This window comes from Vanessa atalanta, chromosome 1 (assembly GCF_905147765.1).
Source record: "Vanessa atalanta chromosome 1, ilVanAtal1.2, whole genome shotgun sequence".
In the NCBI taxonomy this organism is placed as follows: domain Eukaryota; kingdom Metazoa; phylum Arthropoda; class Insecta; order Lepidoptera; family Nymphalidae; genus Vanessa; species Vanessa atalanta.
In genome coordinates this window covers 13549718-13563932 of record NC_061871.1, presented here as the reverse complement: position 1 = coordinate 13563932, position 14215 = coordinate 13549718, and the positions used below count along the sequence as shown (strand labels likewise).

The 14215-nt window shown below is 35.5% G+C and overlaps 3 protein-coding genes across 3 annotated transcripts; 2 read left to right on the top strand and 1 right to left on the bottom strand.

The window, feature by feature from the left end:
- Positions 1–512: 512 nt before the first annotated feature.
- Positions 513–3264, top strand: LOC125067726 (28S ribosomal protein S29, mitochondrial). The gene is made up of 8 exons (XM_047676462.1): positions 513–714; positions 849–1062; positions 1282–1374; positions 1713–1858; positions 2032–2192; positions 2560–2701; positions 2785–2877; positions 3018–3264. The coding sequence occupies exons 1-8, from the start codon at positions 637–639 to the stop codon at positions 3204–3206; spliced, it is 1116 nt and encodes a 371-aa protein (XP_047532418.1). The 5' UTR covers positions 513–636; the 3' UTR covers positions 3207–3264.
- Positions 3265–3505: 241 nt separating this feature from the next.
- Positions 3506–4152, bottom strand: LOC125067734 (ATP synthase subunit g, mitochondrial). The gene is made up of 2 exons (XM_047676474.1): positions 3986–4152; positions 3506–3828 (listed from the first exon to the last, which is right to left on the bottom strand). Exons 1-2 carry the CDS (start codon positions 4023–4025, stop codon positions 3569–3571), a joined length of 300 nt encoding a protein of 99 aa, XP_047532430.1. The 5' UTR covers positions 4026–4152; the 3' UTR covers positions 3506–3568.
- A 303-nt stretch (positions 4153–4455) lies between these two features.
- Positions 4456–13043, top strand: LOC125065900 (dolichyl-diphosphooligosaccharide--protein glycosyltransferase subunit 2). Its single transcript, XM_047673759.1, has 10 exons — positions 4456–4618; positions 4907–5088; positions 5173–5441; positions 9056–9217; positions 9827–9974; positions 10137–10573; positions 11150–11297; positions 11420–11564; positions 12375–12614; positions 12767–13043. Exons 1-10 carry the CDS (start codon positions 4606–4608, stop codon positions 12907–12909), a joined length of 1887 nt encoding a protein of 628 aa, XP_047529715.1. The 5' UTR covers positions 4456–4605; the 3' UTR covers positions 12910–13043.
- Positions 13044–14215: the final 1172 nt, after the last annotated feature.

Below are 14215 nucleotides of genomic sequence, written 5' to 3'. Positions count from 1 at the left end.
TTTTTCTTATGTTGTGTAGAAGGTTCTTGAGGAAATTAAACGAGAATATTTTTTGAGAATCAGAAACTTTCAGTAACTTTAAGAGTTAGAAATTTGTACGGTTTTTTGTTAGATTGCTAAATATTATATATATAGGGTCGCTAGTATAATATAAAATAGTAATTAAAAATATATACATATATGATTCTTGAAATAAATGTTTTTTTGTGATTCATCAGTAGTTACTATGAAACTAAAACAAAATCACTATAGGCTATATTTTAATTGAAACAATGATCAAAACATGATGTTCACACTATACAAATTCAGATAACGAATACTAACTATATGAAGATATTTAAATAAAATAAGCTTGAGTGTTGGTATTATTTTTATCTTTAAATACGTATTTCGTAAAAAACGTATCTATTGACGTATCTATAATCTATATAACATTTTTGCCTTTTCAGAAAGTATAGTATAGAGATAACAATTTTATGACATTGACAGCTCTTATTATTGTTTCTATTTTCTATGGTTAAAAGTTGTATTTGACTATTTGAATTGTAGGTTATGATTCAGAAATATTGATTTAACTCTTTCAATTGTATTATTAACATATAAGCTTAATTTTTATTGAGCATCAAGTAAAAAACAATGTTATCTCGTAATTTAAGATTTTTGTCGCGGCGATATTCTCAGGCGGTTACCTTTAGAACAACAGAAACTTCACCTGTAAGTGATATTTTTCAAATAATTATGTTGAATTGAATTGTTTTAAAAAGTAATTATAATATCTTTGGTATAATAACATAAGATAACTACATCTTAAATTTGAATTAAAGCTTCATATTATTATTTTTTTTTAGTCTCAACAAAACGAAAATCAAATAGGATTGTTTTATACAGTGAACAATGATGTGTGTAAGCAATTGTTTGGCCACGGTGGACTTCCAAAAAGCTACATGAAGCAGACTAAGACTTTCACAGAAACGTCCCTGATGGTTCGTCTTCCTGCTCTGGATATTATTAACTGTATTAAAGCAACAGATTTTGACAAACCAGTTATTCGGTATATGTTATGTATCCTTTTTAATATTATCTCAAAACTGGAAATTTTAATAGGTCTGCAAGTAAATTGCATACCAAAACAAAATAAAAACAATGTTTTAAATTTACCTACTACTAATAAAAATACTGTTAACAAAACTATTCTGATTATATATATGAAAGAAATCTCCTTTCTTGACCTTTAACATAATATTACTGTATTTATAAAATAATAACCCTTAGCAATATCAGATGGTGAGATAGGTGCTGGCAAGTCACTGACTTTGGCCCACCTACTCCATTATGCTTATGAAGATGGATATCTCATAGTCCATGTTCCTTGGGGTAAGTAGAATATTACATATTTGTAAATCAAAGCTAAATTTGCTGGCATAACTTTTGCAATGAAATAAATCCTTTATTATATTTTTTAATCTATACAAGGGATAAGCAGACTGTTTATACTGTGCAACTTTAGCAACTGTAATAAAGAACCAGTGTATAATAGTTAATCTTATTACTATTAATGGAAGTAAAAAATATTTTTAAATTAAATGTAATATAATATATTTCATTTTCTAAGTGCTTTTTTTTTTAAATTGTAGCAGGTTATTTTATAGGATGCTTGTTTATACATATTTTTAAAAATAAAAATTGATAAAAAATATGTCTAAATTTTGTAGTATCGGAATGGCTACGACGTGTGCCACGCCACAAAGAGATGTCTAATTCACCAACTCATGAAGGCCTTGTTGACTTACCTCTTGATGGTGCAGCATGGCTACTCCACTTTAAGATGCAAAACCAAGTTCTGCTAAAGAAGGGTAATGTAAGTGAAGATCAATTATAAAAATTTTCATAGATTCAACTATTTTATTTAAGTTAAACAATTTTGTTGAGTCCCAGTGGTTAGATTGCTACATTAGTTACCATTGTTTATACAAGGTTATAACACTTAATTTCGATATTTGTGTAAAAATATATATATTTTTTCTTCTACAGTTAAAAATTTCGAAAGATTATGTATGGAGCAAACGTGAGAAGACTCCCGAAGGTGCGCCATTAGCAGAGTTAATTGAGCACGGGATTACACGTGTGAAATACGCCTGTGACGTCATTGAAGCGCTCATTAGCGAAATTAAAATTTTATCAAATAGTAAACAGTGAGAAACAACTTTATTCATTATTTTCACCTTTTCTAGCTTTTTATGAGGATAATGTAACTTGTAATCCTGTATTCAAATCTCCAATTAAGCCAAGTCCAAAAAGGTGTCGTAATTTTTTGTTAGTTGAAGATAGTCTCAGTAGTAGCTTGTAATTTGGCTTAGGATTAAACACTGTCTTGCCTTTGAGTGGTGTTGTTAGTTCTGATGTCCATAAAGGTCATTATGGAGATGGTTAATAAATTTTAAATAAATTTTAATAAATTTTCCAATATTAAGATATTGTCATCAATAATAATTTAGTGGATATGAATACCTAAAAGTAAAAATTTACTTAATATGTTGACCACCCACCTTTATGTTTCAGATGCAAAACATTTGTAGCTATAGATGGTTTTAACACATTTTTCTATCCACTCACGAGGCTCAGCACACCAACTAAGAAAAAAGTTACTCCTGAAGAAGTCACTCTAACTAAGTCATTTATGGAACTTACGAAAAATGATTGGGTTAGTTTTCAATTTAAGTTTAAATTAGTAAACATATAGTTACCAAATAGGCAAATAGATGTTATACCTGCTTTTTTTTGTAGGTAAATGGTGTTATCATTCTTACAGCCGACCAATTGGGAGTGTCACAAGATCACCAGGAGAGTCATTTGCCTAAATATCTACTTTACAAAAAGGTTCTAATTTAATTGAATTTTTTGAAGTATATTTCATTTTTAAAGGAGACAAAATACATACTCAGATTTTATTTATTTTCACAAACTGCTATTAATTAATGAAAAATGCATCATTAACAAATTACATTAAATTTTTTCAGGGATTTGAACACATAGATCCCTTTGTTCCCGTAGAAGTTGGGAGATACAGTGAACGGGAATTTATGAGCTGTGCTAGTTATTATAGAGACAGGCTTTGGTTGCGAGGCCCTCCTGAAACAGAAGGTGAACTCAAGCTCGCTAGTGCTTGCAATCCTTATAAGTTTATGGAACTATGTGCACCTTTATAAAAAATATATATTTTATGTTGTAAATGTAGGCATTAGTATTAAATATGTTTGGTTACTACTTCATTTTATTTAATTAAAATTCCCTTAACATTTAAGGAATATTATAATATAACATGCTCTAATACCTTTGAGACAAAGAATAATCAAATATTAAAAAAGAATAATAAAATATTACTTTGTTTTAAATTATCTGTGTACTTATTTTTAGTTTTAATTAAGTAAACCTTAAAAATTGTTTTATTACTAGTGTGGATGAAAATGATGGGACATGCTGTAAAAGCAGCTACAATAAATACATATTTTCCTTTTTAATAATTTAATTTGCCATACATTGTATCTACAGTTGTACACTTAACAAAAACTTAGACTTTATAACCGACAATGTGACGCTTTCCAATACATTCTCCAACATAGAACCAAAACAGCACCTCAAACCCAACTAGGGTATTAAGAGTGGCTTGCTTGACAGTCAGCTGTTTCCATGATCCGCTCTTAGCGCTACTCATCAATTTTCCAATGCCAGCTTTAATCTGAGGGATTTCGCCAAGTTTTGGTGGTGCCAATTCGACCTTTGCGTATTTCATGAAGATGTTAAATTTGGGCCTGAAGTTGGCAATAGCCGCTGAAAATTGATTAATCTTATTTTTAAAGGTATTCAATATACAAAATTTAAAAGTAAAAAATAGGTTGAAATCAATCTGTAAAAATATAACCTATTTCTCCGCAAAAATTACATAACTTAAGAAATTTACGAATTTCAAATAATAACAAAAACTTACTGTTAATTAGTACAGGCACTTTAGCGACTGCACCAGCCATGTTGATTAATAGTAATTAATTAAAACAGTTGAATGCAGTTACTCCTCTATTTAAATTTGGAATAGGAATTGGGAATCGGAAAGCTCAAACTGCAAAGTATGGATTTCTGTCAAATAAAATAGATTAAAAAGATGTCAGTGTCAATACTCAAGAGCAAAATATAATTATATTTATGTACTCTGTGTGAAGAGCCGAATGATACTTTTTGCATTTATATCTTGAATGTAGAAAGAAACTAGTTAAGAAAAGAATTAATAGTAATAGTATTAATATTTATAACAATTTACTTTAAATATTATTTTCTTACAAGCTAATCAAACACTACTCATGAAGCTATAGCGGCGTAGCTTAGGCAGGTAGTAGGTAGGCGAGGAAAAATAGTATTCTGTGATCAGCGATCTTGTGGAAGCTGGCAACATTTTCATGCTACGTCGATCATTTTCTGTCAAAGAGAAACCGGCGTTCAAATATTATGAGTAGATTTATTTTTCACATTACATATACAAATCCCTAAAAAACTTATTTAAATTAAGAGAAACAGAAGCTACTTTGTTTCTTGTAGTTTGTGTTTCTCTTCACAATGTCCCGTTGTTGTGAGTATAAATGTTTTTTTTTTTTATAAATGAAATTCACGCGCTTCGCGTGGCTGTCGTTGTCACTTGTACGTCGTTTTTCTTAATAGATACCACCAAAGTGTGCTCGTTTTATTAATTAGTTCTATATATAATAATAATATTTCATAGTATTAATTTAATATGTCTTATGTTGTGATTCTATAACATGGTTATTTTGTTATCGATTTACTAAAGCCACGTCATTCTTACAAGATAGTTATCATCGGCTTCAAAAGGCATATACAATGATTATTAACTCTATTGCAGTTTTACCACTACTGTTGCTAAGTGTGTTAGCTGTTAGCCATGCGATTTTACAAGGAACTGTAGATGTAAAACGACTTCAAGGGATACTTGAAGAGGGTGTGAAAAGTAAAGATATCAGCACACTTTATTATTCCCTTAAAGGGCTTAAGCAACTTAATGCTAAAATACCAGATGTCTGTAATGTAAGTCAAAATATGATTTAAATTAAATAGTATAATAGTAACAATTTATAAAATCAATAAATTTAACAATCAATTATATTTCAGGTTATACAAAATACCAAATATGACTTAAAAAATATAGAACAAATATTCCATTTAACAAATGCAGCAGATTTGTCAGGTTGCCAGAATTCACTTAAGCCTGATGTACTTAGTGCTCCCACACAAGTATTAGATAAAAAAGATGCAACTATACCAGACTTGTATCATGCAGTGTACTCACTGAAGGCTTTAGGAAAAGGCTCAATTTATGATAAAGAAGACAGTCTCAAAAATCTTATTCAATTGTTGAAAAAAGATGATTCCCCAGCCAAGTAAGTAAATTTTCTTAAATCACTACACAATATAAAACAAAGGCGTGTAACCCTGTCTGTCTGTCCCTGTCTATGCTTAAATCTTTAAAACTCTCTATTGTAGTTATTTTGATGCATTTTCTTTAATAAATTAAGTGATTCAAGAGGAAAGTTTATTTGTATAATTAATGCATAATATAGTAGAGAAATACTGATAATTTTAGAGGTTTCCTATGTGATGCCACACATGTACATTGCAAACACTGGCTGAACCCTATGAGATGGATCAAATTTATGTACTATTTAATTAGGAATAATCATTCATTTCATCAATCATTAGTTACATATTTTATATTACTTTAGAAACACATCAAGATCTAACAGTACTATTGATGGCTTATTAAATTTTATAAAAGTTGGCCTCAAGTATTTGTTTTAATTAGAAAAATACATCAACATCATTTTCTTACATTTAATATTGTTTGCCAATTTCAAATAAAAGGAAATAATTAAAACAAAGATATGGTTTTCACATATATATATATATTTTTTTTTTCACAGCTTATTCTAATAATAAAATTGATATAAAAAATAATTATATAATAAAAAAAAGTGTTTCACATATTAATAAAATTGTTAATTTTGGTTGTTTTTTTTCTGATTCACTATTTATTTATTTAGGATCTAAATTTAAGAATATATAGTACTATATATATATATATAGTTTATAGTAGATGTAAGAGTGCCTAGCCTGTAAGAGTGAAGTGGTATATGATATTTCTTAGCCAAGTCAGACCTTAGGCAACAATATATTATCCCAAGTTATAAGAAGAAATGCTATTTTATGTAGTTATAAATAAATTTCAGAAGGGCTATTTAACTTGGCAAAAATTTAGATCTCACTTCTTTTGTCGTTGAAGTCAACAACCAAGGTATATATCATAATATTTAACTTGGCTCTCATTTTTACATTTATGTTTTTGATGGGATATCACTACTTTTTGTATATAAATTATTAATAGGTACTTATTAATAACAAAATTAATACCAAATGGTTTTTGTTAAGCTATTCTATTTTCCTACGTTTACGGGGTATAATTGTCTTTTTTTTGATACGTTCTTATTTTTCTTGTAGGTACCTCTGAAATGTTCGAGTGAATTGCCCATTCAGTGTCCGGATTTTTTTTTACGCGTTTTCTGTTTATACTTAATTTGGCCAAGTAGGGGTGGTATAACGTGCGCAGACGGTTGTACTCTACAATAGAGCTCTCTTGTGTCTTGATTTGAATTGGACGTAAATTGATAAGATGTACTCCATCTAAGGTTTTAACTCTAGAGAGGCAACGTAAGCCTGCTCTTTACTTAATATAGAGGAGCCTATGTCGAAAAGAGCACCGTCAAGGTGAAGGCCTTGTAATTTGTGTATAATAGTAGAATATGCTAAGCAAATAGAGAATTATTTCCTTTGAACATATATGTACATTACTTAATATCTGTAACTTGGTTTTGACTTCTAGTTCGCAAATTAAATTATGTTTAAATTGAATTGTTATTTTACGTGCGCTATTGCTGTTATCGACGTCCCCAATGTACCTTCACTATTTTTCCATTGGACCCATTCATCAGTCCTTTGCTGACATCAGCATGCTTGCTCGATACTGTTCTTCCAAGCAATAAGGATCCCCGTTTGTAGCGCTAGAGTACAAACTTAAATCATTCCAGTTACGATATACATACTCTACTACAATCTCACGAAACCTTTTTTATTGTTGTATACTAGTATACTCAAACAAAAAATATGCAGTCGAATAGACTAGGCAGCTTCCATCGGAAGGCATTGAAATAATTCTTATGAGCGCGGTTGCCACTCGCTCAGACACGTCCGCGTTAAGGTTTAATCGCAACGCTCCTAACCCGCTGCTCCGGCGTCGCGTCGCGCGCCGTGTACCGAAATGCCTATTATTATTATTTTTTTAAGTAAATTTTTTGGCACCATTGATGTGCGCTAAATGCTAGTTAATAACGTAATAAATACGAAAGTCGGCTATACTCATAAGTACTAAAACGGAAATATTTGGATTTAAAAAACTTAAGGGTGGTATTCAACTTGTTATATATTCACGTGAAGACCTTAAAATCCACTTGAAGACCGGCTGTCATAAGTTTTGATTGCTGGTTCTTACATCATTTTTTTATTATTACAGTTATTACAGGAACTAAGTATATAAGTGTTCCTATAGACCCAATAAAATGAAAAATTATAATAAAATGATAAAAAATTACCAGTTTCAGATTTTTTCCTTTATATTGGCCTAATTATCTACCTGCATACCAAATTTGAACTTTCTAGGTCACCTGGAAGTAGGATATAGTTTTGATCTATAGGTCAGTCAGTGATAAAAATGACGATTTTTAGACGTTAATATCTAAATAACCATTTGAGATGCGTTTATGAAATTTGAAACACATATGTATCTCGCGAGTCTCAATATATGAGCCAAATTTGACACATCTATGTCAAATAGTTTTTGAGTTATGAGAAGTTCAAAAGTGGCTCCAAATGGTTCGTGTAATATTACACACGGTGCTACTAGCCAGTTCTGTTACTAGAACTTGGCTGACACGCTACCGCGTGTCTAGATATAAACTAGAGAAGAAACGGATATCCGGTAACTATCTGGTATCCGGCCTATCCAGCCGAATACCGGATAGACATCCTATTGAATAAAAAAAACTGGATAAAAGAAACATATTTTTGAGTAATTCTTTAGTTAGTCTTAGTATCACTTAACTTAAATATAACTTAAATAAAGTTTTAGTTGTAAATTTTTAATAACACAATAGTAAATTAATGATATACAAAGAAAATGAATGAATTAGTACTCATCATACTGCACTAAGGGCAATGTATGGTGAATACTAATTTCTCTGCATTGAGAGATAGCAGGCGGTTACGTTTCTCTTCATAAATAAGGCCAGCTTCAGAAAAAAGTCTTTCGCTATACAGCCTGCTGCAAAGTGCAGAAAGGTAGATTTTGGCAAACTTTGTTAAAATTGGGTATTGTTTGGCATTAGCTGCCCACATATGATAGAGCCGAGATGGTTAGAACGCGTGCATCTTAACCGATGATTTCGGGATCAAACCCAAGCAGGCACCACTGAATTTTCATGTGCTTAATTTGTGTTTATAATTCATCTCGTGCTCGGCGGTGAAGGAAAACATCGTGAGGAAACCTGCATGTGTCTAATTTCAACGAAATTCTGCCACATGTGTATTCCGCCAACCCGCATTGGAGCAGCGTGGTGGAATATGCTCCAAACCTTCTCCTCAAAGGGAGAGGAGGCCTTTATCCCAGCAGTGGGACATTTACGGGCTGCTAATGCTAAAAAAAAATGCTGCCTACAAAGAATAAGGGTCGCAATTGTGATCGGCTATGTTTCGCCGGATATCCGGCGGCCGGATACCCGGCTACCCGCCCACATGGTAGGCCGACTATCCGGTATCCGGCCAAACTGCTATCCGTTTCATTTCTAATATAAACACTTGCAATGTATATACAACACTTACAAACAAATATTCATTTATATGTTATTTAGAATTAAGTTTTTATTAATTAATTGAATTCATATAACAGTTATGGTTACGTGTTTGCACTCTGTGAACACATCGGATGTACCGCTTGGACTGCCACTCATGCGGAGAGCGCACTCCTCGCCGCCGACGAGACCGACGGCCGCTCGCTGCACTTTGACGGAGGATTGCCTGTCACCTCACTCGTACTTAGCACTATTATCAGGTAATTATCGGATCTGATTCTTTCGGACCATCTTGTTTGGAAATAATTATTTTGACTATAATTAGACACGTGGTTTGCACTCGATTTTTAACCCCCTCAATAGTATATCTCAATAGTATCTTCTATTTGTGACATGACCAAATAACTTAATGATACACAATTAAACAAGGGAAGAAAGTCTCAGCTCTATTTTAAGTGCTTCTTATATGCAATAGATGTCGCTAACATCACATCTCTGAAGCGTATATTTTTCTTTGATCAGTTTGTTTCCATGTTTCAGTTATATAACATATTAAACAATTTAAAAGAGCCAAATACTTCTTAATCATTAGATTTTTGAACCTCAAAGCTATCTTTACTCTTGATAGACGATTATAATCTAGCAGGAAGAAGTCTAGACTGGATAGGCTAGTTCAGTGTTTCAAAATTGCAGTTTTGTAAGGCAACCGTCGCAATATTTTGGTTCTCTCGTTATGTTAAATGATGTCATATCGACCCTCTCACGCGGAGAACATTGCGCAGAAACTGGAGAAAGATTCTAAAGAGTTCGCGTTGCCCGGTCGAGCCATAAGATCTGGAATTGAGTAGGAGTTTCGCCTGTCGTTGCAGAACCTACAAGTCGCTGGGCAAGCCGTCCCCGCTGTCGACGGAGCAGCGCTACAAGTTCGGCGCGTACGTGCTGTCGCGGCGCTCCGTGACGTCACCGCGCGGCGCCGCGCTGCTGCTGGACGCGGCCGCCGCGCTCGCCGCCGACCTGGTGCGCCGGCTCTCTTACTTCCAGTGATTCTTGACATATATTCATCCGAAACATTCCTTATTTGGAGTTTATTATAATAGATGATTTCTAGAAATTAACAAGAAACTTAGAGGTGAGTTTTACAGAAAAAACCCTAACATAAAATTATTTAAATCGTTACAGCCGACTCCGATCAGCATTGTTTTTAAAGACAAGAAATTCATCACTTCGGACTCGGACTCGATCGAATTCTCTGTCACCGATCTGATCGGTAGACCGATCCCCAACCTCAAACCCGATGAAGTGATCGCTCAGTCGGGTACCAGACTGGCAGACGACGTAGTGGTCCTGTCGAAGCAGCCGTTAACACAAAAATCAAATGAACCGACAACTTTCATACTTAACCTAAGTAAAATAAAGTCTCAACATGGTCTGTATAAGATCTCGCTCAGTGCTGGTACGAAATCGGCTAACTTCAACATCGCTGTGCTGGGGGAAATTCAAGTATCGAGCATCGAGGTTGGAATTGGTGACGTCGATGGAACGACAAGTCCCAAAGTAACAACTGTTACATATCCCAATAAGTTGACAGAGAAATTACAAGCTGATCACTTGCAAAAGTTAGTATATATTTCTATTTGAGTGATATTATTAAAAATAATTAATAATAATAATAAAAATAATTAATAATAATTGAGCCGAGATGGCCCAGTGGTTAGAACGCGTGCATCTTAACCGATGATTTCGGGTTCAAACCCAGGCAGGCACCACTGAAATTTCATGTGCTTAATTTGTGTTTATAATTCATCTCGTGCTCGGCGGTGAAGGAAAACATCGTGAGGAAACCTGCATGTGTCTAATTTCAACGAAATTCTGCCACATGTGTATTCCGCCAACCCGCATTGGAGCAGCGTGGTGGAATATGCTCCAAACCTTCTCCTCAAAGGGAGAGGAGGCCTTTATCCCAGCAGTGGGACATTTACGGGCTGCTAATGCTAAAAAAAAAAATTAAAAATAATATGAGCATTAAAGATTCTGTTAACTAACTTTTATTTAGGATTACAATATTGGATACATTCCCTTAACTATGTATTATACAACACTCAGTAGACAGGGTACTCAGTGCACTTGATCGGTCGTTGTCGAATCGAGACTATTATTTATTGAATAGAGTAAATAAATGTAATTTGCACCAGGGTGACCCTGAAATTCACGGTGCGCGACAAGTGGAACAAGCCGGTAGTGGTGCAGCAGGCCTTCGTGCGCATCGCGCCCGCCAACGCGCCGCACGAGGCCATCTACGTGGCCGAGCCCGACGCCGCCGGCACCTACAAGGTGGAGCTGGTGAGTTGTCGTACAAACTTTACAAATATACTTATATCTTAACACATACCCGCTCCGTCCCCTGCACCTGTACAAAAGGCTAAATCGTCACAGATAAAGTTTATGCTTCTTTGGTACCGCAGAACGTGGGCGCGATGTCGGCACACTTGCAGCACAGCGGCGGCGCGCACGAGCTCAGCGTGCTGCTCGGCGACAGCGCCGTGGCCGCGCCGCTCGCCTGGACGCTCGGCGACCTCGTGCTCAACTTCGCCCGCGACAACGCAGTCGGTACGTACGCGCATGTGCATCACCACATAACGCGAACCCTCCCGTCGTTCCACTTCCCATCTCCTCCAGTGTTCCGGAAGCATTCCTGCTGAATGATAAGTGAGGGGATAGAAATCTCGACCCATAATACTACAGCATGAGGCGATCTGGAAGGCATCCTCCTTTGCAGGCTTAAGGCTGCGTGCGAAATCGCCACCTCACATGCCAACAGCCTGAGTTACATATTATTATACTAGAAAAGCAAGGAAAATATCTCAGCTAAATAGACTCAGACCTCCCAAAAGAGAGGTTTTTATGGTACCCTATCCATGATCCCAGACAGGTACCACTGAATTTTCATGTGCTTAATTTGTGTTTATAATTCATCGTTTATAAATGATCGTGCTCGGCGGTGAAGGAAAACATCGTGAGGAAACCTGCATGTCTAATTTCAATGAAATTCTGCCATATATGTATTCCGCCAACCCGCATTGGAGCAGCGTGGTGGAATATGCTCCAAACCTACTCCTCAAAGGTAGAAGAGGCCTTCAGCCCAGCAGTGGGAAATTTACAGGGTGCTAATGCTAAGAAAAAAACCATATCCATGGCTCGCAATCCTTTCTGTTAATAAGAGAAGTATCACAAGCTGCTTGTGTAGTACCACCATGGTTTCTGTCGCTATAGCCGCAAGAACTTCCAACTACACTCAAAGGTGCACCATGATTCACCAGAACAGAATATGTCAAACATGTTGGGACATATTGTATTGTTCGAGTATCCACTATACACTAAGTGACTACAACTAATCTTAGGACCGGTATATATCCACAGGAGAATCAGTGAAGACGACGAAGAGCCCGTACCGCGGGCCGCTGCCCGAGATCGCGCACGAGTTCCGCTCGGCGGAGGCGCGCCCGTCGCGCTTGGTGTCGGACGTGTTCGCGCTGGCGTGCGGCGCGCCGCTGCTGCTGCTGCTGCTGCTGTGGGCGCGGCTCGGCCTTAACTTTTCGCTGTTCCCGCCGCTGCCGCTGCCCGCCCTCACCGCGCTGCTGTTCCACATTGCGCTCGGGGGTATGTAACTCGTAACCGTAAGCAATGTAAATTGAAACAAAAACTCGATATCAGCGTCATTCATGAATAAAAATACATTTGATTAAAACCTATATTCCATATTTGTTTCTATCATATTACACTAGTATTTATTATTGTCAATCGGTGCGCAGGTTCCTTGGCACTGTACGGCATGCTGTGGCTGCAGCTGACGATGTTCGAGACGCTACGGTACTTGTTGCCGCTGGGTGCAGTCACGTTCCTGTCCGGTCACCGGTTGCTGCGTGGTCTCGTTCGGGACAAGGCCTCGCGCTAGTACTCTAATAATTTAGCAATAAATTATACCTTTAATTTTAGTTGTTTGTATTTTGTACAAATAAATGTCACACAAAATATAGGTTATAGTGGCGCTATTTATTTCAATTGGCAATAAATGATGGTCCCAAAAGATTGATGCCTTAATAATTCTTTATATCCTTCATGAGAGTACTTCCTAATATAAATTTAAATAATATAAATATATCTCAATTTGCTTTTATGAATATCTGTATGTTTGCTGTTTACCCCATAGTAAATACTGTAACGTTGGTGTTTTACTTAAAAACCGACGCTTAGACACTGATTTCTCACATCAGAAATTAATTTCATCCCCCATTTGCAAGGGCTAGAATTTGAAAAAGCCCATATTAGTGCTTCCCTAAGTTCAAATAGAATAAAACTAGTTTTTTAACGGATTTAATCGCGTATATTAATTATTTTATTTTAACATCCCGACGTTTCGAGCACTTTGCAGTGTTCGTGGTCACGGGCAGACTAAGGTGACATTTGTCTGTTCGAATTAAAAAGAAATATTATTTACAACTACCGCCAACGATTTCTTAATTGGTATCTTGAGTAGCGTTCCGGTTGCACGCAGAAGGCACTAACTGTATCTTTAGGTCTTGCAGTCTGTTGGATTTGGGATTTTAAATTTTTAATAAGTGGATCCCAAGTGTTAGAAAGTCTCCAACCATCTTCTCTATTGAAGTTCGGATGTTTTTGAATTTCAATAGCCTCACGTATCATTCTAGGAATGAATCTGTGTTCTCTAGCGAGGATCTGTGGTTTATCAAATCGAATAAATCAAATCGAATAAAATAAATAGAAATTCCTGTGCAAAATTCTGTTATATGCCTGACAGTTATTTTAAAATTTCATTAAGGGGATCAAAGTAAGTAATCTATAACATCGGAACTAAATAAAAATAATTAACGCATTGCTGCAAATTAAAATAATCAGCTGATGATGTCATAATAATAAAACCGTCATTAAAGTGATTTTAATATGATAAATACACAATAAGTTTTAAATTATCATCATTTTTAATTTAATCAGAATAGGCAAGCCCATGCAAATTTAACATAAGCATTAGCATTAGCAGCCCGTAAATGTCCCACTGCTGGGATAAAGGCCTCCTCTCCCCTTGAGCCACGTAGATGGCCTCGTGCGGCGCGTTGGCGGGCGCGATGCGCACGAAGGCCTGCTGCACCACTACCGGCTTGTTCCACTTGTCGCGCACCGTGAATTTCAGGGTCACCCTGGTACAAATTACATTTATTTACTCTATTCAATAAATAATAGTC

Bases quoted from the DNA above. Each gene is read 5' to 3' on its own strand.
- LOC125067726 (XM_047676462.1), top strand. From the start codon at position 637: ATGTTATCTCGTAATTTAAGATTTTTGTCGCGGCGATATTCTCAGGCG. The intron at 1,063-1,281 runs GTATCCTTTTTA...TAGCAATATCAG, and splicing joins AGTTATTCGGTATATGTTAT to ATGGTGAGATAGGTGCTGGC. The intron at 2,193-2,559 runs GTGAGAAACAAC...TTTATGTTTCAG, and splicing joins ATTTTATCAAATAGTAAACA to ATGCAAAACATTTGTAGCTA.
- LOC125067734 (XM_047676474.1), bottom strand. From the start codon at position 4,025: ATGGCTGGTGCAGTCGCTAAAGTGCCTGTACTAATTAACA. The intron at 3,829-3,985 runs GTAAGTTTTTGT...ATCAATTTTCAG, and splicing joins AGTGCCTGTACTAATTAACA to CGGCTATTGCCAACTTCAGG.
- LOC125065900 (XM_047673759.1), top strand. The intron at 5,442-9,055 runs GTAAGTAAATTT...TTCATATAACAG, and splicing joins AAAGATGATTCCCCAGCCAA to TTATGGTTACGTGTTTGCAC. The intron at 12,615-12,766 runs GTATGTAACTCG...ATCGGTGCGCAG, and splicing joins GTTCCACATTGCGCTCGGGG to GTTCCTTGGCACTGTACGGC.